Source organism: Elgaria multicarinata, chromosome 7, assembly GCF_023053635.1.
Source record: "Elgaria multicarinata webbii isolate HBS135686 ecotype San Diego chromosome 7, rElgMul1.1.pri, whole genome shotgun sequence".
NCBI lineage: Eukaryota > Metazoa > Chordata > Lepidosauria > Squamata > Anguidae > Elgaria > Elgaria multicarinata.
In genome coordinates, this window is record NC_086177.1 from 55144528 (window position 1) to 55172015 (window position 27488).

Here is a 27488-nt window from a genome sequence, read left to right on the forward strand (position 1 = left end):
TATGAAAATATACATCAATAGTTCATGCCAGGACATATCACATAATACAGCATCATAGTCAGGTGCTACCTTTAATTTTATTCAAGAATTTGGGAGAGGTAACAAGTTCTGGCAAGGAGAACTTTCAAAAACCATTTGTAAAACCACTAGAAAATTTGCTACCTCTCAAAGCCATTGGTATCCAAACTATATGCTTATAGATAGGGCACAAAATTTCACTGCTGTGTTTTACAAGTAAAGGGCTAATAATTTGATATTTTAAAGACTTTTAAACAGTATGATGAAAAACCCAGTGTCGCCTGGTGCATGAAATGAACATGGAAAGTCTGACTTGCAAGATTTTCAATTTCATTGTATTTGCTAGGGGCATTTTTATTTTTACTTTAAGAATGCTTTTCACAAAACTTGTAGTAACAATAAAGGTTCACACACTATTTGCAGGCTACATAGTGCCAATTCTCACCTTTAAATATACGGCCATGCTATGTATTTAAAAGATTTGAGAACTCTTTGTATGAAGACGTATAAGATAGCACCCAGAGAAAAGGCAATTTTTTACAGCTACATTTCTGTTTCTGTGACTCCCATGAAACAGGAGTTAGAACTGGTTGACAAGCAGCTAGAAAGTAATTATATTAAGAGGATGCAATAAATCTGATGGTTTCATATAGTACACACAATTACTTACTAGTAAGATCCAATTATTTGCGGGGGGGGTTGCACCTAGGTAAATATGTTGAGGAACAGGGCCAAAATGTTATATTCTAGGATAGTTGCATTTATACATCATAATTTTGGTATGACATAAAAAAAGAACCTGTTAGCATGATGCTCAGTCATTCACATGGTTTCTATGAATAGACAGAACATTATAACTTTGTCCTAGTTTTCCAGCAAAACCCATTTGGTAGCCAGATACTGAACACTTGCATACAATATGACTACAGTGTCTGGTTTGAGAGGTCACAGTGTTGGAGCTGCAGCAGCCCCATCCTGCCTAGTTATTTCTTCGCACAGCAAGCCTCTGAATCAGGCTACCTGCTAGAAAAGGAACTTTATTTCCTATGGTTGTCATTTGTTGCCTCTTGATTTATTACATAGCACTATAAACAAGCTACACACGCAAAAAGATTTTAAAAATATACATTTAAGGCATGATCCAGCCAAAGTTAAGCATTTTTAAGTCCCATTAATTTCAGTGGGACACTTATGCTCAAATTTCTCCCATTGAAATTAATAAGACTTCAACCCTATACATGTCTACTTCAAAGTAAGTGCCATAGAGTTCAATGGGATGTAATCCTAGCCAGGAAAGTAGGCATAGGACAATGCTATTAAAAATGCTAAACATGGCTGGATCATGCCCTTATTATTTTAATCTAATGTTATGTTGTTTTTTAAAAGCCCAAAGCTGTGGAAGAACTGTTGCTATCAGGTTTTTTAAAGTACAAAACTGTTGGGAGTTTTCTGGGTGGTGGGGTATGAAAAAAAGTGGGGGGGCTTGGACTCCTAAACCAAAAGTTTTAAAGTATTTATTATATTTTTTTGCAGACGTTTCCATAAAATACTCTTAATCTTTTTGTAATGACAGATGAAGAAATGGATTAAACATTTTAATATTGAAAAGGTAAATAGTAATAAGTTATTTGTAATATATTTTATTTTATTTATTGAATATTCCCTTAAGGTTTTGGTGTGCACTATCACTTTAATTTAAACTTTATATTTGTGAATTTCCTGTTTGTTCTTTCTAATTTATAATGCATATCAACTAGAATGTAAGTCACTGGCATACTCTCATTCTACCCGCATTCCCAGTCATGATAATTAGTATGTTTTTGATTTGCAAAACTGGTACAACTTGCAACGCCTCTAGATGGAGGAATCAAGAGCATTGTATGGCATTATGAATTGGGTTTTCATAGGATTATATACCTATCTGGTGTGTGGACAAAAAAAAAATGTAAATAGATTAATGTTTCCCATAATGTAAAAAAGAGCAAATTAATAAAATAAATAATGCACTGCTTGTAAGAGCTGTGGCTTTTCAATACAAATTCTTATTTCCTCTTTGTAAAAATAAATAAATATCCTTTTGACTGGGTTTTTACAGCTGCAAAAATAAGACTGTTCCTCTTGGGTAATTACATTGTGGAATTTCAGACAAACTCTGCAAAGACATTTCAGCAATGTCCCTCACATACAGAACTCACTGTGCATCCTTGGGTATATATCCGCTCAGATCTGATGCCATCTTTGCAGATCTGATGCCTTGGTCCCAAGAAACATTACAAACTCTCAATACTGATGAGAGAACTTTTAGCGCACATAAAGACGCCACAGTCAATACCAATCAACCTCTCTTTTTTTGTGGTTCCAATCATGTAGTAAAAACCACCAGAACCATTCGGGAGAATTTCTCATGCAGTTGGATTGCCACATGGAGCAACCACCATACTTTATTTTTTCAAGCAGTTTCTACTGCACATGTGTGTTTGGACTATATCTTAGGGCCATAATTTTCTTCCACCTTTCTCTTTTTTTAAAGTAAAGCACTGAAGGGGGCTACTCCTTCAAGCAGAGAAATGGTGGTGGGAGGGGCTGCTTATCCCTTTCCCCACCAGCCATTTCCCCAAAATATACCTCCACCTGCTATGCCCGTGGAGGAAAAGATCCAGGTACCTATATCTTTTTTACCCTCTGTGGAAAAGCAGCGAGGAGGATTTTACTTAGAGTAAAATAAAGAATGTATAGGCTTAAGCCATGTGGTGTTAAGCTAACAAGTGTAATACTGCAATTGTTTTACACTGGAGAGAAAAAGCAACAAAATAAAACATCCAAGGCTATTTATCTGAGGTGTCAAAACATTCTGCATTCAAAGTGAGTTATTGAAGTCAATGAAGATGATGCATAAACATGCTCCATTCTATTAATTTATTAGTTGTTTATTTAGTCTATATCTCATTATCTCAAGGAAGATTACCATACTGTACAATATGGTTTTCCATTTCCTATTCTATGGCTGACGAACAAGAAAACTCAATTCTAGGTCAAAGGTTTACTTCCTGTGGAGAAATGTGCTGTGGCTGCTACCATGGCAAGTAAGCCAGAGATGTGCAGTGCCACCACACTCCCAACTTTCAGACTGCCTAGGTAGCCCCACCCCTGTGGTGGAACCCGAAACCTCAGGTTCCTGTGTTCACTGAGTGGTGGTCACAAACTCTCAAGACACAATTTCTCTCTCCTTAGAAGGTTTATTACGAGCAGCGCTGCAAGGTGGCAGCCTGAGGAAACTGCCCAATAATTTCAGGAAAGGTTAACATATTTATAGGGTCAGTTCCCCTTAGATATAATGACAGAACTTTCTCACCAATCATAACACACCAATCACAATACGTAATACAGCTCTGTAACACAGCAACCAATGAGAAGCCAAGCATTTAGGCATGTACAGAGTTTGAATGCTTCTCTGCCTATAAGATACTGCATCGTCACAGTTACAGGGAAGAAAAACATCTCCATCTGGTACTTTCTTAGTTATTTTTCTTTACAGATGTCCGCCACCCTCTGACTGCCAGTGTGGACACCACCAGTCTTATCACACAGTTGCAGCATCAACTTAATTCTAAAAGCAATTGCATCATTAAAAATATGTTTTGAAACAACAAGACGCCATGAACTTTATGGTTTATATAGCTAAGGATTATAGGCCTTTTTCCTATACCTAGGGGCATAGTAAAAGAACCAGCTTGATTTCCACGACACCCACTAGTCACAACTACCAGGTTTGTTGGCAGGTAGATTCTGAAAGACATGCTGGCTGCAGATTCTCACAGGATGACCATGGGCTACACCTAGGGAGGGAAGGGGGAGGATCTCACGATATGATGATCGTGACATCCTCCCCCTGGATTCACACATGGCGCGCGACGTCCAGGGAAGAAGCAGGATGTTGCGGTCGCCTTTTTTCTTTTTTTGGAAGCAGCAGGACCAGTTGTGCAAGGCCCCACACCATCAAAAGTGTAAGTAGTTTTTTAAAAAACACAACACCCAAAGCCGTCCCCCTCCAAACCCCCTCCCTGCCATCCCAGGGTGGCAAAATTGTTGCCACCCCCTCCCCTGATGGGCATGGAGCTGCACCATGCCCGTTCCTGGTGTTTTCTCATGAGTAAGTGGGCACCAGGTGGGATGGGCACCCATACTTCTCGCAGTTATCCCGGGAAAATTGAGGGGTTGTTCCTGGTTGCCCACGGGATCCCCTGACGATCCATGGACAACCCTGGGATATAGGGCTGGTGTAGACATGCCCCATGTCTGTATATTGTGCTTTGCTCTTTTACGATACACACTTGCGAAGTACCGTGACTTCAGAGATCCTTCTCCGGAATCGCCCACCAAATGAAGTGAGGCAGGTGACGATTAAAGAGGACCTTTATGGCACCCCAGTTATAGAATGACTTCCCCAGACAGGATCGCCTGGTGCCTACGCTATGGTTTTTTCAGCGCCAGGTGAAGACCTTATTTTCCCAGCCATGTTAGTATCTTTTTTCTGTTTCTGTTGCTTTTAAACCTGTTAAGAAATTTATTATTATTATTATTATTATTATTATTATTATTATTATTATATCTTTGCATTGCTGCTGGGTTTTATTTATTGGTTTTGGTTTTATACTATAGTCGTAGAATGAAAAACTTTATATTATGTTTTATCATGTTGCAGTTTAAGGTTTTAATTGTTGTGAACCACCCAAAGAGCTTCAGCTACTGGGTAGTATAGAAGTATAATAAATAAATACATTTTATCCTAAGCAAAAACAGATACTTTCCTATTGGCCATGTTAACACAGAATGGCCCCATTCAGATTTAAAACACTTTAAACCACAGCTTCAACCACGGTGAATAATGCTTTTTGCTGTGGTTTAAGGTGTCTTCTAAACAGGGCCAGAAGTATGTTACAATCCTAGCTTACCAAGAAACAAATTGTCTTCTTGTGCAAGTGCAAAAAGGGGATTTCATGTTTCTCTGGAGCTCTCAAAATATTTTGCCTCAAGTGTGCATAGAACATTTTGCCAGTACTTCACATTGTTTTGGCTAGCATTCCATTCTTCCACATTTTTACCACTGATTCGCATTCACAAATTCAAAGGAAAGATGAAAAGTGGTGTTAATTATAGTTGAGCATATACTTTTATCCTCCATTAACCATAAGCTAACATTTTGCAATTGCAATGCTCTGCTGCTACACTGAATATGGATTATACTGTTACCTCTGTATTGTAAATTTAAGCAACAACTGTAAAAAATTCCCCAGGTTTGGTTAATGTTTCAGCACTTGCTCTTCACAGATTATAATTTGTTTTTAACATGCAGTATGCTGATGAACTCACATTGTATAGGTTTTGCTTCCAATTCCAGTTCATTCTTTAGCAGAGTTGGGAATAAAGGATTTGAGGCACACAAGTGCCAATTACCACCTACTCCATCTTCCAAAGCTAACAAGTAGCAGAGTAATACATTCTATTTGTATGTACTGATGGATTATTTGTAGGGAATGTGCAACAAAACTATTGTTATGAATTAGATGCATGACAGCAACCCGTTGAACAACATCTTTGGTGCATTTATGCTTTAAAAAAAACCCTAAATGGAAGGAAAAGTAGCTATCTGCACTGGTCTGTAACTGCTTGCACAAGGACTAACAGAATTGATTGTGCGATAGTATAATAAATAGGATCTACAGCAAATGTCATGTTTCCACAAGAACTTCCAAAAGCAGAGAATATCTTTGGATTTAGTTTTTTTCTTCTTCATGTAATGTTCTAGGACAAGGGTTAAAAAAGAAAAGTAAAGCTCTTCTATTAGAAGACTCCTACAAATGGAAGGGCACCTTTGGATCCAACCCACCGAAAAGCATTCTAAATTTCTATCGGTAGTTATTATTCTGGACTAGGGAGTATAGTCCAGAAGTTGCACAGACAAACAAACAAACAGTTTAACATTTGCTTCCCTTTTGCAAAGCCCTTGTATACCCACTGAGTTGAAATCCATCTTTGCTGTTCAATAAGGAATGCTCTGAAATTGTGATTTTCTGAGACAAGGAACAATTACTGGTTTTAGCCAGTGTTGTTGTTCTATCAGTGGAAGAGAACCGCTGACAGAAAGGATTTCTCCTTCCCCCATGCAGCCCTATGCGCGCACACATACAAATCTGCCCTGGGCGTCTTGCAGAGCAGATTTGGAGCATGCATGGAAGGCTTATGGGGAGAGGAGAGGACAGAGAAGTTGGATCCATGTATTGGATCTTCTATGTGATGTTGTGTTTTTGGAGGGGAAACAACAACACCATCATTTAAAACTGGTATGTTTTTTTTAAAAAAAACCAAGTAGCATCTATAAACAGAGACATCTGCTTTCAGCTGCTGTATTATGCATTGGGTCTCAATTTTGCCCGTACTAGTTAAGCCATCCAGCCAGTCCTTTGTTCTTTATGACTCTGACAGATCTTTAGGTTTTCAACCAGAGATCTTTTCCAGCAGAGCCACATGAGATCGTTTCAACTGGAGATGCCAGGGAATGCGTGTGGGACCTTCTAGGGCCAAGCCACACCCCTCCTTCCTTCCACTGAATGGACGCCTCTCCCTCCTTCCCTCTCCGCTACACATTCCTGAACGTCACTTATTAAGTAATCTTAATTATACTACGTTTTATGCCACATGGTCCACGTTACGATTTCTCTGTGATTGAGGCATCCTCTATTTGTAAAGACAACAAGTTTAAATTATTCACGATGAAGCAGCTTTCCTAGGATATGGATTGCATTTGCTTTGCTTTAATCGTTGAAGTTACCCACACGTTGCTACTGGCCCAACACCTAACCTAAAATTAAACACCAGCTTTGCTTATATAAGGATTAGCTCGTTTTTCTTTATTCTTGACAAAGAACCTACATTTTAGAACTAGAGAGCTGAAAAACAACTAGCTTTTCTATTATGAAGGAAGAGTGTCCATGGTTTCTTTCTCCCAGTACACTTTGTGGTAACCTTAGATCTGTTTTGCACCCAGTAGAGTATAACTTAATTATGTCTGCATAACTTCGCTTCCACTTTATCTGACAGTACACAGGCTTGGGCCTTTTTCACCTTTCTTCCCCCACCTGTGTTTTGTGTGTGCGCACATGCACATGCTGCACAGCTTATCATCCAGCCTGGAGAAAGTTCTAAGGAAGCAAAAAACCTGTGAACTACACTGACTGGGTTCGGACAACACAATAACCAATGGTGGGTTAAATAGTCAGTTGTGGATTAAATAGTCAATGGTGGGTTATTGTGTCATCTGTTGGGACTTTTTCACAACACGGTTGGGTATTCGGCCAAAATAACCAATGCAAGTAAGCAACACTGCACACTTGTTTATTTGAACAACAGTTAGTTATTGTGTTGTGTGTTGGGCACCATTGACTATTTTGTTGCACACAGTTGGATATTTTTGGCAACTACAGAGTCCCCTGGCAAGAGCAACCAAAGCTGTGGCTGCCACTCTAGTCTAGCTAGTAGAACTCACAATGGCTGATGGGATACTAGCAGGAAGACTGAGGGTGGGACAGATGGTAGGGAACGTGTCAGTCAAACACACCATTGACTAATAGTCAACTCGACGCTGACCTTAATCCACACCACAATCGATTATAATCATGTTGTGTGGGGAATATCCCAATAATAAACCATGGAGTTGACTATTAACCCACCATTGACTATTGTGTTGTCGAAACACAGTCTTTGTGTCATTTTAATTTTATTTACTATATGTGTGTAGGCTGCCTGTGAAAGAACAGAAGTATCCTCCATTTTTGTATTTAGTTTTGTTTTTGGACACTATCAAGCTAAATCATGTTTATGTGTATGTGGCTCAGTATTAGTCCAAAGTTTAATTAAGTTGGGGGAGCCAGAATATCTGCTCAAGAAGCTAACAGTTTGCAGGCAGAAAATTAGTTAAATGTGGAGCTGGGATGTCAGTACAGAAAGGGAAAATGGTTTGCAGGAGATTCAGCTGAAGGTCAGAGGAAGGGCTTAAGACAAGGAATTTAGGGCAAAAGTAAACAAGAAATTGATTGGTTGGTGTTGAGAAGAAATTTACTAGTTTTGAGTTAAAAAGCCTAAGTCAGAAGCAGACAAAGACAGAGAGTGAAAGACACAGAGAGAAAGAAGGAAAGATGGCCAGAAAGAGACAGCTGCTGGAACTGGAGAACTGGTTGAGAAAGAACTGGATGTATAACAGTAAAGCCATAGCTAGACCGGGCTTTATCCTGGGGTGATCCCCGGGATCGTCCCTGTCCGTCCACATGATGCACAAGGGATCCCGGGATCCGAAAGGGATGATCCCTCCCTTGCCCTGGGATCTCGCCCTCGCCTTTAGGCCCGGTTTTTCATGGTCTCGGGCTGAGCCCGAGACTGCAGAATGTGTGGCCGGGTGCCACGGTTTGTCCCAGCTCCTCGCAATTCCTCGTGAAGAGCCTGGACCCATGCATGGGGTGCAGAGCTCCTCAGGAGCATTGCACCCCTCGGGGGTGGTGTGGGGTGAGTGGGGAAAGTAATTATTTTTTTAAAAAAAAAACACTTCCCTTTTGCGCATGAGCGTTTGTGCGCTGCTGTCCCTTTAAGAAAAAGAAAGAAAATGGTGAGCTCGACACCTCTTCCTCCAAGGTCATCACGCGCTGCATGTATACTGATGGGGAGATCTCATAATAAAAATATTGTGGGATCTTCAGCCCTCCACCCCGCTAGACCGCTAGGTTTAGCTAAAGCCTAAGATATTGCTTAAATAAGAGGCCTGATTAAAATAGAGACACAATCTAGTTACATTAGCTGGATGGGTTTATCCCTGATTATTTTATTACTCAATTGCATCCATCCAGGTTTTAAAACTTTTTCCTATCAACATTTTTCCCCAGTAAACTCTTAGCTATTTGAGACCTTGTAGTCTCTCTTTTTATTAGGTTACCAGTGCCACATCTAATAGCCAACCTCTATGGATTTGGTAGAAGCAGTCAAGAGGGAGAAAAAGATTTCCACCTGGTGGCAGCAGAGAAGGCCACAGGGGAAAAAATTATAAAAAGGAATGGGACACACGACTTTGCCTGATCATCCTTCCACACCACCCAGTAACATGTGTTCTCTAGGTAGTTCACAGAAATAAAATAATAAAACACAATGTTAAGATGCAATATTATAAAAATACATTGCAGCATTATTATTTTTTGCAACACAGAAAAATATAAAATATTTAGCAGCACAAAATTTGGACTTTCAAATAAAATATAGCTGAGTCAAGCCATCCTTTTTTTAAAAAAAGACCTGCGTGAATAAAAAGATGGCACCAAAAAAACCATAAAGAAGGCACCGTGAGCCTCTCTAAGGATGCAATTCCTCAGTTGGGGTATCATAATTGGCCCTAATAAAATATTACTCTATTATTATTTAAATTTCCCCCATCACACCTACCTGTAATTTCATACAGTAAGAATACTAAGTAAATTGCTTTGCCTTTTGTTATCCATAGTGGTTGTAAAACTGAGTTTAAACCAGTTACAAATACTTGGTATAACAAAAAATTCTGAAAACTGCCTGACACATTTAAACAAACTAATGAGAACCCCAACTAAAGATAATCAGCTCCCCAAAATGACCACAAGAAGTCAAGACTTAGATCTCTAACTTCTACTTACCTCCTGATCAAAGACTCCATAATGAAATGTGTTAACAGTAACCACAAAACGCCCCTTATTACGACAGACTGATGAGCATCATGGACAATGATGTAAGCAGGACTAGGAACATGGATATGGAAAGTTTGAAAACAAAGGGATTTGCAAAAGCATGTTGTTGTTTTAATTAAAGTGGGAAATCATTGCCCAATATTTAATTTATCATTTTTTCATAATGGAGTGTTTTTTCAGTAAGTGTTTCGGATAAGATAGGAATTGTTTCAGCCACCATCCAATACTGCTGTTTTCAACGCGTACCAAAAACAAAAGTCAGCAACTCCTGCTTACAAGTATTGAATGCTAACTTGATATACTACTTTAAGGATATTTCATTACAGGTTGTTTGAAGGACACACTATCTCCATGGTCAGGATCTGCATGTCTGATTACCACAAGCTGTAACAGCACCTATACAGAATCTCTACTGATTCTTCTGTAGTTCATAGCCCCAAAACAGTTCACAATGAAGTAAGGGGAGCACAAAACCCTGAAGCAAATTAAAGTAAATGCTTAATCTGCAATTAGTCCATGCAGAAACAGAAGGATTAGAGTAAGTCTATACATGTCTACTCAGCAGTGAACCCCATTGAGTTCATAGGGATTACTCTTAGACAAGTGAGCATAGGATTGCAACATTAAATGTTAAATATTGGGCAATGATTCTCATCCTACTGCCCCCCCCCCATGTTTTTAAAGTCCTTTTTTGCCTTACAACTGAAACAAGATTTTTCTGATAAGGCACAAAATAAATTACTTGATATTATGGGTACTGGTTTCCCTACACACATATTTTCAATTGCATTATTACTGTGGTGTTAAGGAGAAAATCATACCCCTTCTAATAGCCCAGCTGGACAGAGGTGTTTCTGTTTGTTTCTTGCAAGGGCAAATCTTTAATTTTGTTTTTGTTCATTTAGAGAAAAGTGTGATTAGATGACTTTCAGTGCAGCAGTAATCTAGTAAAAAAAAGTCTTTTATGCCAGCTAAATATACTGCATAATAATGTTTTCTGATAGAAAAGAGATGTCTTCAGGGAAAGTGTTGAAGCAAAGACAGATAACAGCTGAAACAATTTAAGAAACACTGGACACAAGGTCAGGCAATCAGCACTATGAGCTACAAAGAGAGTAAAAATTTCAGCTGCTGGAAAATCTAATGGGTGCTTACTCACTGAAATTACAAAACAGTAGCCTTGTTGACAGTGAATGTGTCTGTAATTTCAAAACACTTTCAGCTAGGAACAGCAGTTTTTAAGCCTGACATAAGCTGCCTTGACTTTATTAGAGCAGTAGAAATGTGGGATAAAAATCATCATATTAATCAGAAATCTAGTTTGCAATGAACTAGCTATTTCTTGAGGTATCTTTTTTATCCCTAACAGTTATGGTTTTGTATTTAGAGGGAAGCAACCCTGAGAATTGATCCATCTGAATGAAATTCTCTACTATAATAGGCTCATTCTTGGGGTGCCTGGAACTTCCCTCATGGATAGGAACAGCTTGTAAAAGTGCAATTGTAAAACTATTCATATACAAAAAAGGACAAAACACGTTTGTAATCAGTAAGGGATTGCCTGGTCGTAACCTAAACCAGTGAGAAAACTGGTATAAAATGAAGGTAAAACACTTGAAGAAAAATAATTTACGAAATAAATTCTGAAGTATAATCCTTTACAGCAGAGTTGTGCAGCACTAGGACCACAGTCAAACTGCTGCCCACAGAATTCCAAATAATCATAGTCTAGAGCTCTTTCCCTCTTCTTTTTGTGGTGTTTCAAGCTCATTAAGCCATCCCAAAGTGGGTATGAGAGCATATTGTCTAGTTCACTATTTTTCACTTCAGTTTTCTAATGCATTTCACACACTTGCATTTAAGAATTCCTCAGTTGCTTGAATTGAAGGAGAAAAAGTCTGTATTACTGCTATTAAAAACACTGAGTAGCAAAACAGTAACGAAGAAGAAAGGGAGAGAATTCAGAGGGGGAATGGAATGATATCTGAGGGACAATGAAACATGAGTACAGAAAATAAATTTGTGATGATGTAGAAGAGGGGTGCTCATGTTCGCAGGGTCTAGGAACTGGTTTTGACCTCTGCACCACCCACCTGGACCACACAGCCTCTCCCCACACCCCATGTGAAATTGGGGCTGAATTGGCCCAGTGGTAGAAAAGCCACGTTTTCCCTTTAAAACAAGATATGTGGTGAGGCGTGCCTTATTTTAAAGGCAAATTGTGTTCCTGGGTATTAAAAACAAAAATGGGCATTAAAAATAATGCCTGCCTGAGACTTGAGATCTGATGGAGGAGCCCTCCTCTGCGTCCCACCAACACAAGACATACGCTATGGTGGGACGTGGGAGAGGGTTTTCTCTGTTGTGACACCCCGGCTGTGGAATGCCCTCCCCTTGGAGGCCCGACTAGTACCGGCTTCATTTTGGTACCAAGTTAAGACATGGCTTTTTAACAAAGCCTTTGATGGCTAAATTCACCAAGCCTGTACATAGTTGTAATTGTTTTAATTTATTTTACTTAATTGTTTGGTTTTAGCTGTGCATATTTATTTTTTATACTGTTTTATGATTTACCTGTTCACCACCCTGAGATCCTTGTGATATAGGGCGGGATACAAATGAATAAAAATAAGAAAAACACATAATATTCTATGGACTAAGACTGCAGGAGAAGGATCAAATTTAAACATGAAACCTAAAACAAAAAGTACACCTGGCAAGACCTAGCACTCTGACTTCATTGCTTTCCTTCAGCTTCTACACAAACAATTTAACTTTGCTCTTAAGGAAGCAGGTAAGGCAGAAAAGACCTCTGGAAGAGGGCTTCTTTTACAGAACTGAGCATACAATACTACAAATGTTAGTCACTGTTAATTCCCTGTTTAAATAAGTTGCTGGACATTGTATGGTCTGTGCAACATCACATTTAAAGAATGAGTACTTACTCAATGTGTTGGTCTGTGCAAGTGCAGTGTTTGCACACCAAAAAACTGCCATCTTGGAAAATGCTCCACCAGGATACAAATGGACATACTGCTGACGCGCTTTTAAGTATGTCTCCAACTGCATGGAGCAGTCATGTAAGTAATATTTGCCTGTCTACATTGATTTCAACAATATGTAATATTGACTAATTTTCACTGGATTCTTCCCGTTACCTTTCTGGGTTCCCCCCCCCCCTTGGAATTGTCCTCCAACAAAAATCTGCAGCAATGTCTAACCCCCCCCCCATTTTCCCGTAACCCCACAATCCTAAACTTCTCACCAACTACATGGATTGATCAAGCGAACCAGCACAGCTGGATGAAATGGCAAGTGAGAGATTTGCAATGGCCATCTGACTGAGACCCTAGACTGGTGGCTTTCAAACTTTGCACCTTTAGGGATTCCTTTCCACACCAACTCATTTTCCAAGGAATGCCTGCATGTTGTCAGAAGATTTTGGCTCATGCTCTAAGGTGCATTCTTGGCTCCTGCAGGGCATTCACTATGTTTGTGTTGTCATCATTGGCCCATAGTAGCAAACAGAGTGTGCTACTTAAGAACACTCCTGTGGTGGCATATTGAAGAGGAAGATCAGTAGTGATAGACCAAGCTGTCAAGGAAATTTATGTTCAGGCACTTTATACCTGAATAGGGCAAACATATGATGAGAGAGAGTGCTCCAGCCCCACCCCTCTCCTTCGTCGCATTCTTCACCCTCTACTAGTGGAGGCCAAACAGTTGAAGAGGGGAGCCTCCTCTATCCTTGGAGTCTCTCAGGGTTCTTTCTCATGTGGAGAATCTCCACAGATAATGGAGTTTCTCCACCACAGACGGTCACCCTCCATGAGTAGAGGGCGACGGGTGCAATGAAAGCAAGGGGTGGGCTGGTGCACTCCCTTTCATCCTGTGTTTGCCTTCTTAGGGTACAGAACTCCTGAATAGGGCTATAGCAGCATAGGCTTCTTTGCTTCCAACAGTTGTACTATGAGAGTTAATCAAAACACTTCAGGGGTGCTTTCAAAAGTTATATTATTTAGGGAGAGAAGTACTTCTGTGTTACTATGCAACTGGCCACCTTTCCAGAGACACCAGTTCAACAAAATACTCCATGCAAATAAACTATTAAAGAAAATATTTTATTACATCATGAAAAAAGTATAATCATTCAGACTTGTTTTAAAATCTGAAATTTGTTTTTAAGACAGCCTGTTGGTATATTTTGTTCCACGTGGGAATGATATGAAGACTAATCTCATTCCTAAATATTGCACAGTCTGAAAGAAACAATGAAAATAATAACAAACAAAACAAAAATCACATGATCTTGGGAACAATCTCACATTATGAAAAGCCTACTAAGAAACATTTATTTTTTTTAAAAAAAACACCCTCTTGTTTCTACAGTAGAGTTAAGTTTGTAATTCTTGGAATGATGGTGTTCCACTGAATACCATTTCAGTGTGAGGAAGCTTCATTTCAGCTATCCTTTGTGCAAATAAGATTAATTAAAAAATGCAGTTTAAGTCTTTGATATCATGTAGACAGTCACCACATCTTTCTATTACATCCCTGCCATGGGAAGGAAAATATGAAGAACAATTTATGCCATGAGTTTTGCCTGCAATTCCATCTCTGCTGCCCGTTTGAGTGCAACATCCACCAAGAGCTGAAATCCACTAAAATCCTGATTGAGGTCTGGAGGAGTAGGAGGGGGAGTGTTGAAAAGCCCACTCTGTGCATTTGTACTAGGTCCCAGCTTAGACATATCTTCATGGTACAGAAGAGTTTTGTCTGAGAAGTTGGTAGGCGAAGCCCGCTGCAGGTCATCTGGGGTCTGACCTGAACTAGCTAGTTGACCAAAATGGAAAGGAGAATCTTTCAGTGCAGTCACCGTGGTGTGGCAAATTACCGATGGTCGAACCAAAACAGATCCTGGAGAGGGAGGTTTACAAATCTTGTTTGGTCCTGTGCTACCAGAGAGAAACGAGCTCTCAATCAATGGAATACAGTTTTTTGTGCCAATGGAGAATTCCACCGGGTTTCCATCAGTCATCTTGGTCCCTCTTCGTGAGATTGTGAATTGATTTGGGTCCTTCCCATCCTTCCGCAGCATGTCAGGTAAAAGCCTGCGGCGTGCATTGATAAACCAGTTGCAGACCTGAGAACAGAATGACATCTTAATTCCTACCGCCTTTCATTCCTTAACTACAGGACAAAAGAAAGGTTTACAGACAAGTTTTGACACATTCATTGAAGGTCCTTCCTTTCTTCCTGTTTCTACCAGCCTTTCTCCTTACCAAAGAGCCTTAGGCTAGCTGAAGACTGTTCTGCCTAAACCAATAGTTTTAGTTTTTAGCTCTGTACACATGTTAACCTATTACCTATTGTTCATTACATTTAGGTTAATTAACAACAGGAAAATGTTTCCTTGTGAAAGAGTAACTCCTCCCCAAAACAGTTACTGATTTGCCCTGTTCAACAGACTGTGTCAACAGGCAAAACAGGGATTACCTCACTGAAGTTTGGCCTTGTTTGAATATCAAACCTGTTTCCTGGGCAATAAAGAACAGCTCAACAGTCCTTTTTATGTTTACTGGATAACGATTGTTTCTCCCCACAAAGAAAATTTGCTTAATACTTATAAAGAAATGATACCGATCATTCTAAGAAAGCAACACGATGGAAGATGGTAAAACCAGATTTACATTGAGGCTTTCTATTTAGCAAATAGACTTTATGCAGTCCCAGCATGCACGCACACCACTGCTCTCAGGTTTTGCACACATACAATGCTTTATGCAAATATGAGCTTATTCTGATTGCTATGTTTAAGGCTGTGATATAGTAGAGAGTAAAAAAGCAGGCTATGAATGGATTGAGAAGAGATACTGGACCCCACAAAATAAGTAAGAAGTCTTGAAGTTCCAGTGGGCTAATATCCAGCTGCACTGTTTTCATTTTTCTGCAAGGCTAGAAATGTGCTTTATCAAAGCATCCAATATTCTTAGGAAACCACAAATTACAGCAGTTTGTCTTTGAGTGCACATATTCCAGGCTACTTCTTCAGTTGAAAAGTTCAGTTGCACTTTGGACCTTGTTTCTAGAGTCTATAAAGCTTTATGCATTTTTACAAATTAAATAACATTTCTGTAAATTATAACTCTATAATTTCACCTTGATCTTGTTCAAAGGAAACAAACAAAAGCTAAGTAACATGCTCAAAATTGTGTGCAGTCTCTGGCAGAACTGGGAACAGAAACCAATCATCTTATTTGCATTCTAAGGTAAACCCTGTACATTCATGTTTTTTCCAGATACTTGAAAAGAACTACTGTGATGAGAAGCTACACACAGACTTTACAAGCTTAAACTCAAAACTGAAGTTGATACTTCTATGTCCCCACTATCATCCTGACCATTTCCCAGAATCACTATACTGTACTCACATTTTATGAATTCAGATTTCTCACTTTTGTAACTCTACAGGGAGTCTAAAGTTACATTATTTTGGGCTCAGAGAGGGCATTTCACAGAAATACACAGATATACAAAGTGAATATGGTTTGTGACCAAAACAGTCAGAAGTATTTAAAAGTCTGTGCCAATAGGCACCCATGCCACTTGGGTGAACCTAAAGAAAACTGATCTAAGGCCCCAAATGGAGCTGTCAACTCTTCATGTCTGTGTGGTCTATAATAAGATTCAGAACTCAAACAGCAGCTTTCAGAGTCCAGTACTAACAACATATGAAGTTAGCTCCTCCTTAGTGGACATACAACATCAGACAATACTTACTGTATAATGCCTGCTTACTCAGAAGCAAGATCAACTAAATTAAATAAGACTTTATCCAAGGTAAGTGTGCATAGAATGGCAGCCTTAAAATGCTTCAGAACATTCTTAAATACCTGTAGTGTGGAAAGGTGTGTCTGTCTTGACAGTAGTGCTTTTTCTTGCTCTGAAGGATAAGCATTGTAGCGGTGCTCATATAGCCAGTCCCGAAGAATCTGCACTGATTCCTTGGGCAAATTACCCCGCCGCCTCCTCTTGACTGAACTGGCAGAAGAAGAAAGATCCAGAGGAACATCCATACTGTCATCATCCTCTGTCTCACTACCCGATATTGCAACAACAGCATCTATGATAAAACAGAACAATCAACATCACGCTGTCTGTATTTCATCAGTTTAGACACATTTCCCCCATTTTTCCATCATCTTAGGTGTCAATCATATGCAGCACTCCTTGCTAATTCAGTATAGCGTTTCCATTTTAAACATGTTCTGTTCTTTCAAGAAGGTTACTACTCAAGAATGAGGGGCGCACAAGCAGAAGTAAAACCTAGTTATGGATGTTTTCTATAAAATATGACAAAAATAAACTCATAGTGCACAGAGACAGGATGGGGGAAGGCATGTGTCTGAAAAGCACCCACAGAGTAATTTCACACTCATTTCATTTTCCCCTGGAAAACCAGGCATGCCCCATTGCCTACCAATTGATCCTTTCAAATTGCTGCACATTTATTCCATTTATATGGCACAACAGTTGATAATGCTTCATTCTAAACACTTTTGTGCTAGCACATCAAATTCTAGGACTGGTCTATTGATCTACTTACATACAAGTTTTCAAGTTTTGCGTGCTTATGGGTCATTCATCAGTTACATTGGTTTCCTACAATAAGAATAGAAATCCATCTGTATATCAGATTTCCCACCCATAACCTGCTACCCAATCCTTTCAATTGGGAGAAAACTAGGACTAAACCTGGGACCTTCTAGATGCAAAGCATGTGCTCTACCATTGACCTCACTCTAATCCAGAAAGCTGTATTAACAGCAACAATAGATCATATACAAATACTGAGCAATACATTTGCAATTCAACTAAAAAGTACCAATACCGAGCTTCAGCTATTGGGTGGTATAGAAATGAAACAAAATAAATAAACCTTAATACTATGCTCTGTTGTCTGGGAATGCAATCCTACTAATTTCAATAGAACTTACTTCCAAGTAAATGTGCTTAATACTGCAGTCAAAAGAACATCTGGAGAAAATAATTACATAGCATTGTAAGCCACCAAAGAAATTTTACTTTGGCTGTAAATATTTTAATCTCATCAGAAATTTTAGGAATCTTGCAAGTCATATACAACTCTGTTAGAACAATCTTCTCCCTTAGTTTTGCCCACTGGCTGATAGACAACCAGTCCTTAACCCCTTTCAGTAGTAAAGTAAAACCCTATGCGACTCTAGCAACATTCATATGCCAACAAGACTCTTGCCAGCACAAGGGGAAGCGGAAATTAGAATGTGGTAGTCAGGAGTGCCACCCTCACCCCAACTGATAGTGTAATGTTATACCCACCTCCCAAAAAGTGGTGTAGGTGAAAATATTTCCATTAGAGAGATACAGACAACTGCACTCTCTACCTGCTCTTAACCCCAAGAGCCACAATGATGGCACACCACAAGCAGTCTCTATGCCCCAGCCAGGGAACACAACTCATGTATCAAGATGCATGTCATAAACTCTATCACACTGTCCCAGTGTCGAAGGACTAAAAGCATGAAATTCAGGACTTTGCCCACAGACAACTTCACATGGACTCTTGACATAACACCTACCAGAAAGCTCAGCTCTACTCCTGCAACTGGAGCTGCATGGATAGCACTTCACACAGGTAAGCAGGTCACCAGGGAATGGGACTTCCTCCTTCCCTTCCTGCATGGATCACATATACTGGCTTAACAACCCTTCATTACTCACTATTAATAACAAAGACAACCAACTTTTCTGTACTCAACAGGTGGTAGCAGTCTCTATTGCAAAGAGGATTCAGAAAAAGTAAGCACTATGCAGAAAGGGAAGCACTTTTTGTCACAAACCCTCAAACCTAGATAAGTTTACATCATATACTGGTGAAGGCAATTGGGAGTACTTCTGTTGGCGAGCACAAATACTCCACTACACCTATTAGTCCTGCTGGCCGAACACCCATGACTCATTCTTCCCTTCAGGATCAGAGCCAGGACATATGGAGGAGAACAGGCAGTCTTTGGAGACAGAGTTCTAGTGCAACTCTCTATATGAAATGGGTAAGTATTACCCTAATGACTACATTGCCTTCCTCATAAAGTAAATCTCCCTAAGTACAGGCATCAGGATGATTGCCACAGTCAGACTGAAGAGATGTGAAAAAATAGATTTTTCATTCCCTTCTACTCATTCAACAATCTCTCATAAGCACCTAGTCACCTGATGTCTGCAACAGCTGCTACCAAATAGTAATTCATCACTATCCCCACATTTCTCTTATCTCCCCATAGGCAACCAAGCAGCCATTCAACATGCACGAATGCATCTTCCCACCATCTGTATCATGCAGACCAGAAGTCAGGCCCACTGCAGCAGCCAGTAGTAGCTAACTAGCTGTTCTGATGCTGCTTCCCCCCCCCCCCCTTAGCATGCTCCTGTGCCTTCCCAGGATGCATGATGACAGTGATATAACAGCTCCAGCTCTACCAAGCATAAAATGCATTGGCAGGGGAAATTGTAGGGGTGAAGAAGGGGAGCCATGCCATCACTTGGATCCTGGAAGACCACAAAGGCTCCATCAACAATCTTTCTTCTGTCTGCTGTTGGTGTGTGGAATGGAAAGACTGGATCCCATTCACAGTGCCTTTTTGTTTCCATCTACACTTACTGTTGCCAGCAGGAGGTAGCCCCAAAGGTAGGCTATGCCTTGTGAAGACCACACCCCTATCTCTGCAGGGTGGGATCCATCTTCTTTTTCCCTTGGGATTATCCTTTCCCACTGCACTACCAGGCAGTTCACTGTGCTGCCTGCTATGAGCTTGCTGTTGTAGCTTCCATTCTTCCTTGTGTGTGTGACCTGTGCACACATTCATTCTATCTCTCTCCTCCCCTGAAGAACACTAGTTTCCCTTCCAGACACAGCATGTTAATGGAATTAATATGCACGGAGGCATTGTTCACATAGCAGCATTCCAAAGGCTTTTCCTAGGACAGGTCTCCATGCAGAGCTCCCATTCACAGCATCATTGAAGCTTGTGCAGGGGACTGCAGTGTTGTCTCTTTCTGGTTGCTTGAGTATACACTTTAGGGAAAGATATTATATGTATTATTGCACCAGGTGAGGTCATGGATCCATTTAGCCATTGCCCTGCTTGATTGGTGCTTTCCATACATGGGTAATAAGTAGGTGATACCAAGTGGTTCAAAGCAACCATAAAATACAAGTCAGCCAATGGATCTACACACATTACACAAGTATTTACATGACAGGCCCTGTCTTGAGGTAAACAGTCATGCTGAAGTATTTTAATTAGTTAGATCAGGACATTGCCTTAAGAAACCAAAAAGAAATGCTTGAAACTTATGCTAAAAATAGTTGAAAAGCTAAACATCTATATCTTTGTTTCCAATGTTGCTCCCCAAAAGGAACTGGAGAAGCTGTTCTCCTCTCCTCCCTCAAAAATAAGAACTAGAACCTATAACTCTTCTGACAGAATAAAAATTAAAGCAAGAACAAACCAGCAGACCAGCCTGCCTTTGATCTGCTTTCTTATTGTGACATGTTCCCTCTGCTAAGAGGTTAATGATACAAAACAGGTTTGGGCTAAACAGGAGAAAACCACCATGCAACTTCTCTTGGGGTAATGAGCTGATGATGTCAATAAAGGAGAACAGGCTCTTTGAATTGCCAGGAAAGACTCCCCATATTTGCAGCAACAGGAAACTAGAGGGAGGCCATAGATCTCCCCCCACCCTTGGCAGTACAGCTGATTTCTTATTAGAGCAAAGGCCACATTGGTGCTGTCATGACTGTTTACACTGGAGCATTTGTGCTGATTACAGGCTAGCTTTGGTTTTTCCTCTTGTTAGTAATCAGTCTGTGCTCTTGATTTCCTGTTTTAACAGGGCACAGTTAAAAGGTATCCTGGCTAGGCTGCCTGTCTCATGTATTAACTGTTACTTTGTTGATGTTGTTTTCAAGGACTATCTGGATATAGAAGTGTTGCCCTGTTTCAATGTAATGGAATTCAAACTTTTTCCAGTCTCTTGGTAATAAAAATATTGGTCATGCTCTTATTTCAATGTTAATGGGAGGCTGACTTCAAGCCTTCAGCACCTCCACATTTACATGTACAAGAACCGTCAGATCCTCAGCCTTGTTCCAATAATGTTACAAATTCAGTTCTCATGTTAACAACAGTATTGGCAAACAAACCAACAAACCTACAGTTACAATTCACAGCTACACCACCAGGTCTCTAGGTACAAAGTTTATGGTCACAACTGACTTTCATTTCTGAAGACTATTCTGAATACACGCACTGCATGACAGATTGTCAAACGACAAATGGGCAAGATAAAATATTTGACTTTGTAGGGTTTTTTTTTTTACCTACTTGCATCTTCTTGGCAAAATATAGCACATTATTGTGCCTTAGACCACACACACAGACTGACACACCAGACAGGATCATAGATGGGGAGAGTTAACCCCTTGATTTTTGCATATTAGAGGAAAATAAACAAACCTATTGAAAAAAAGGCAGGATAAAATAATGGAAGGGCTGCCCTATTACAAAGTACTGCAAGGGGAAGTGGGATAAATCAGCTGCTTTAATGAGATTTACAAAGAGGTCTCAAATTGTTGTAAACCGCCCAGAGAGCTTCGGCTGTGGGGCGGTATATAAATGTAATTAAATAAATAAATAAATAAATTGCAGGCCCTCCCTTTTGCCAAGGGAACAATGTGCTGGGCTGCTTTTGCCACAAATCTCTCTTACTTAGTGTTTTGTGAAACTTTGGTTGAGTTGTTTTGCTAGAGCAACACAAACTTTATTAGAATGCACCTGCAGGGTTTATTGCAGCACATGGTTAAATCACATGTACAAGATTAAAAAAAAAAAACCCTTCCCAAACATGTGGTATGGACTCTTCACACATGTAGTCCAAGCAAAAAACAAAAAAAGAAGCCAGGCCTGGGATTGACACAGCAATCAAGAACATTGCCATGAGGTCAAGGAGTGCTAAGGTGTTTGAGACAGCAAGAGAAGAAACATCTCTCAAAGAACAGAGGCTGCTTTATTGTCTCCCTAAATTGCCAAAATGAGGGACATGCACAGCTTCACCATCTGCTACCAAGAAAATTGGACACCCACAGTCCTATTAGGGCAGGACGTGTCCAGAGAAGCACCCTACTTCTGAGCAACTGTTTGCATCCCCTTATTGTGATGAGCTTACTTTGAGAAGGTGTATGCATCTCTAATCCTCCAGCACAGCACTCTTTAGAATCTAGAGAGGATGGCTTATGGAACTGGGTGAGAGTACGCCCTATTTTAAAGGAATGAGTATCATCTACAAATGTACAGCAACAGGTTTACCATCAAAAACAATGAAGTCTTGTGCCACCTTAAAGACTAACACATTTATTATAGCATAGGTTTTCAAGAACCATGTCTGCATCGTGCATAGAATGTTAGCCTGAATGTGTATCTATGTATGTACAGATGGGTGTAGGGAGAAGAAGAAGAAAATATGGTAGCAGTGAGGTCAGAGTAGAAAAATTGGCAAGAAATACAGAAATCAATATGTTAATGCTTAGATATTAAAAAAAAGTGACCATTCACAAAGTAGTTTTTGATAAAACATAGTTTGTCATCACTTGTGTTAGTACAAAGAAAGAATAACTAGGAAGTGTGAACAACCTCATTAACTCCTTTGCTACCCCACCCCATAATTTTATCACTTGACTTTAACGCTACTCAAAAATTCAGCTTGGCTTTCAAGTTTAAGACACACACTTCTGAAGCTACAAGAAGACAGGTAGTACTCTAATCCAAAACACATTTACCCAGAATTAAGTAAACCAGAACACACTTCCAAGTGTTCTGGGGGCTGCAGCATAAATAAAACTTTAGATTTTGGGTACACACAATAAACTACTGGCCACATTTGCGAACTTTTAAAAGAGTAACTTGATCTAATCTCTTCTGAAGTTCAGGCATCTGCAAACTTTTCCTTAGTTTCTATTTTGCAACACATGCTTCAGAAAAACCCTAAGAAGTCCTGCAGCTATTATGCCATCTATTCATTGTTTTGTTTTATGCTCACTGGTAAACTAGGCTGACTCTGCCTTGATTTTCTTTAAACATATTCCATGCTCAAACATAGAGCACTTGACACCATGTATACCCATGTTTAATATTGAGTTAGAAGAAAATTTAGCTATGTAAGAAGTTTTATATTTAAACACACAGAATAGAGCAGCTGGCCTGAGGTGAAAAGCCTGAACAATGGAAGTAGCAGACAGGAAACCAGCTCACCGCCACTGTGCAAATAGAGGGAGCAGAGGAATGTTCTAAAAATAACTACTCTAAATTATTCACTCTTGGGGGAAAAAATTGGCCCAATAAAGCTGCTTATTTATACTGGGAGTTCAGAAGCCACAATAGATGTCATGGAGGGAGGGCCATGGCACATAACACATTATCCTAAATCACTCAGAAGAACATACATTTCTAGATAGAATAATATTATAAGCATAGACTTCTATCCTTGATGGTATTCTCTTCATTTATAGGGGATTACATTACTCATTTACCATGATCTAATTGTAATCTTTGTGGCCCAGTTTCCTTTGTGTGTTTAAAATTTAGTTTCAAAGTTCCCTCAGAAAACTACAAGCTATGTTAATATGAGACTTCTTTAAATGACATATAAAGAACTCAGAAAGTGGAGAGGAGGTGTACATATGCACAAACTGCTGCAGAACTCTTGGCAAACAAAGCAATGTCAAAATTATGGGTATAAAATGTGTCATTAAAGTAAGTTCAACTGCATGAACAATAAAGTTTTAAGTACAATGTTTTAAAAGTAAAAATGAAGAAAGTTTCATAACTAACCACTGAGTTTAAAGTCACTTGGCAAACAAAGCAATGTCAAAATTATGGGTATAAAATGTGTCATTAAAGTAAGTTTAACTGCATGAACAATAAAGTTTTAAGTACAATGTTTTAAAAGTAAAAATGAAGAAAGTTTCATAACTAACCACTGAGTTTAAAGTCACTTAGCAAACAAAGCAATGTCAAAATTATGGGTATAAAATGTGTCATTAAAGTAAGTTCAACTGCATGAACAATAAAGTTTTAAGTACAATGTTTTAAAAGTAAAAATGAAGAAAGTTTCATAACTAACCACTGAGTTTAAAGTCACTCTAATCCTATACATGTCTACTCAAAAGTAAGAGCAACTGAGTTCAGTGGAACTCACTTCCAAGTAAGCGAGCATAGGAGCAAGCCCCATTGTAACTCAGTATTGTGCTGAAAAGTTCCCAAGTGGAAACAATGACAACCGCCTTGCTAAAGGGTAGGAGAAAATCCACTCTGTCAAACGGTAAACTTAAGTGATTTACATAATTATCTGCTGTACCATGGCCTCTCATTCTGATTCATTAAAGTGTATATAAACTTGCTTTCATATCCTCCTTTAAAAATAAAGCGTGTTTTTACAAGTCCGGAATATTAAAAACAAAAAACCAGACATCCTGCACCGAAGTTTTAAAAGCGATTTTTACATGGCTCCACCCCCGTCTCCATGCCCCCTCCCTGTCCGAAAATCGCAAACAAAGAAAGCTCCTTTGCTACCCTGTTTAAAGAACTCTCCCGTGATTTTTAAAGGGGGGGGGAACCCTAAGAAACAAACTCCTGACTGAGAAAGTTTGAGTTTTCAATAGAAGAGAAGGAAAGTAGTAAAACAGACGGGTTTAAGAGGGAAAGCACGTGTGGAAGAGAGGCCGCTGTGGAAGAGAGACGAGGAGAAAACTTTGCCCCCGACACAAAGCAGCCAGGCAGTTGGGACGTGTTTTTGACAGGGCGCCAGCAGCGTGGGGATGCGGCAGCCTCCCAGCCGACAGCCGCAGCTCTGTTTTGTCTGGGTGGGGGGGAAAACCCTCAACTGCCACTGTGAGGACATGGGGTGCACCAAAAAAAAAAAAAAAAAAAAAAAGCGAAAGGAGCCGGTTTAAAAACACACACAACGCAAAGGGTGGGAAGGAGTCCTGTTTTTGTAGCAAGAAAAGCCGCCTCAGGAGTAGCAAAGACGCGCTGGGCGCAGCCTCGCCGCACAATTGTTTAGCAACACCACGAGGCAGGCAGCGAGGAGTTCCTTTCGCGGGCGAAGAGCCTACTTACTTTTGGGAGTTTTCATCTTGGTGGCTGGGAGCTCCTGCTGCCCAATCCGGGAAGACCTTTCCCCCTTTTTATTCGGTTTGTGGGGTGGGGGGGGGGAGAAAGAAACTTGGGAAAAGGCAGGGAGCGGGAGAGAATGGAAGCTCCCCGGCAGTTCGCCTTAAACGGCGTCTGGTGTGTTGAATGAGCAGTGTTCTCTGGTCCCGTCAAAGCTGAAAGTCACTGGAGAGCGGCGCTCTCCGCTTCTTCTTTCTTTGTTCTTTAACTTGTGCTTGGAAAAGTGAGGAAGGCAGACGCTGCTGCTGCCGCCGCCTCCACCACCACGAGGTATGCCCTCCCCCACCTCCCAGTAATGAGTAAGCGGGAGAGTAACCAGGGGCTGGAGCCGCTTATGCTGCCGCCGTCGTCATCTTCTCCCCTCCCCTGCTGCTGGCTGGCGGCTTGTGTGAGTGACTGTCAGATATCAGCGCCAGAGGGGGGAGGAGGAGGAGGAGGGCAGGCAAGCTCTCATACAAGGCAGAGTGTAATGGTGACAGGGCATGGCAGCTAGGCAGGAAGGAGGAGCCCCCGGGGGGGGGGCTTCAGTTCGCTTCCTGCTGCCCTTCCCAGCCAGTCCTTTGATCCCTAAACTGGGAGACGGGGAGGGAATTCAGACGCTCGCGCCCGTATCCCAGTCTTTGGCCGCTGTGTTATGTGAGCCCAACCCGCTCGTAAATGAATATGAATGGGAAGGAGGGGAGGACAAAGCAACGGCACACCGTCAGAAAGAGTAGCTCTATCCACGATTTGTTTACTGGGAAATAAGTCGCTGGGACTAGAAAGGGTGCTTGCTTATAGGACTTCCTGCTAACTCAGACTTCCATTCAAGCTTCGCTCTTCCGTCCTTCCTTTCTACTTGGGCGGCGGAGCAATGGAAGGGGAGCAGGAGGAGGGGCGCGGGGGTGGAGAGACCTGCGGCTTCTTCCTCCTTTTTCAGGGATTGTTATTATGGTCAGAGCTGCCCCTTGCTATTGGTGGAATTCTTTGCAACGACCCCCTTTCGGAAGTTCCTGGCAAGCCGGAGAAACAGTCAGATCACTGTCATGCTCTAACACTTGCCCGCCACAGTTGAGTGTGCAGCTCACAGGGGCTCAGATCCTGTGTTCGCCGTTTCAGAACACTCTAGCTTTTGGTGCTAACGGGGCCAACAGGTTGCGGTGACTTGCACAGTGATGGCCTCAAAACTACTTGGCTGCTTTGGGTCAGGGTTATGCGCCCTGGGGGGAGAGATGTACGCTGCCCCTGAGTAGTCGCTGAAGCTCGACTAGGCTACACTCTTGAGGAACTGTTTTCGTCAGAGTACTCTCACTCAGATCCCACTGTGGCCCTCGAGATTACTAACGGAGAAAGTGGTTTGTGTAAACCGTCGCCAAACTACCACATGACAAGCAGGTCTCAAACCCGTTTACTCAGACGTAAGCCCCACCGAATTCAGTGGGTCCATACAAGTGCAGACGCGCTGGTATGAGTGATAGGACCTTTGAGTCCGACGGAAAGCCGGTTGGTGCGAGAATGTTAAGATTTCTCTCCCCCTTTAGACCACCTGTTAATATAGTGGAGCAAAAAAGAGCACAAGAAGGAAAATCACCACTACATCAGTTCCACTCAGGGGAGGGAAATTAGCCTCTCCTCGAGTAATTTCCCACCACCCACAGCTTCTAAAAATGAACTATATTCAGTATGTTTCGAGTCATAGATTCGTTTAAAAAAGAAACAACCCAGAAAAAGTCGCAAAGCCATGTGTCTTCTTGGGAAAAAAGTCTCTCACGGCTCGACTCACCCCCACTGAGTAAACACGTGCGTTAGTAAAGTTTATTTTGCTCCGAGATGGTGAGATAGGCGAGTCGCTTTAAGCAACGTCTCTGGAATGGATCCAGCTCATGCCAAAAGGTTGTTGTTCTGTTTTTCCTTCACTTCAACAGGACCTGATTCCAAGAGGATTACTTGAATGTTTCCTCGTCGAGCTGGGTTTCTTTTCTTGTGGGAAAACACATTCACTGGAGCTGTCAGAAAATGTGTCAAAGGAGTAGGAAAGTCATCCTCTTGCCCAAGTGTGACTCCTGATTTCCTGGATTTAGTAAGGAAAGTCATGACTAAAATGCAAATAACCATGTGATAATTGACATACGCCCCAAACGGAAAGCCAGACTGTTGCAAAAATTGCTCGTTCCCAAGTCCAATTCAGCACACAAGGAGGAGAGGAGATGAAGTATGGGTCAAACAACGTTAATTCAGCAGTTGTCTATCTGCGAGACAAAGCATCGCGCACTTCCGGAGTGGGGAGGGGGGCAGCCCGCTGGTTTATTTAGAGAGTCCAGTGAAACTTATAACTCTCAAATGGTCGTCGCATTGCCGCCAACGCCTCATTTCTCTCCATAAGAACATGGTTGTTGTTTTTTAAATAGTGCAATCACATGTATGGTCACTTGGAAGCAAGCCTCTCTGTGTTCAGTGGAATTTGCTC

The 27488-nt window shown here is 40.8% G+C and overlaps 1 protein-coding gene across 1 annotated transcript; it reads right to left on the minus strand.

Annotated features, from left to right (window-relative positions):
* Nucleotides 1–13911: 13911 nt before the first annotated feature.
* Nucleotides 13912–25258, minus strand: TGIF1 (TGFB induced factor homeobox 1). The gene is made up of 3 exons (XM_063129817.1): nt 24989–25258; nt 16667–16896; nt 13912–14916 (listed from the first exon to the last, which is right to left on the minus strand). The coding sequence occupies exons 1-3, from the start codon at nt 25002–25004 to the stop codon at nt 14359–14361; spliced, it is 804 nt and encodes a 267-aa protein (XP_062985887.1). The 5' UTR covers nt 25005–25258; the 3' UTR covers nt 13912–14358.
* Nucleotides 25259–27488: the final 2230 nt, after the last annotated feature.

What these genes read in the sequence shown, in the direction of transcription:
- TGIF1 (XM_063129817.1), bottom strand. An exon ending in CACACCTTTCCACACTACAG is followed by an intron (nt 14,917 to 16,666) that starts GTATTTAAGAAT and finishes TTCTGTTCTCAG; the next exon opens with GTCTGCAACTGGTTTATCAA.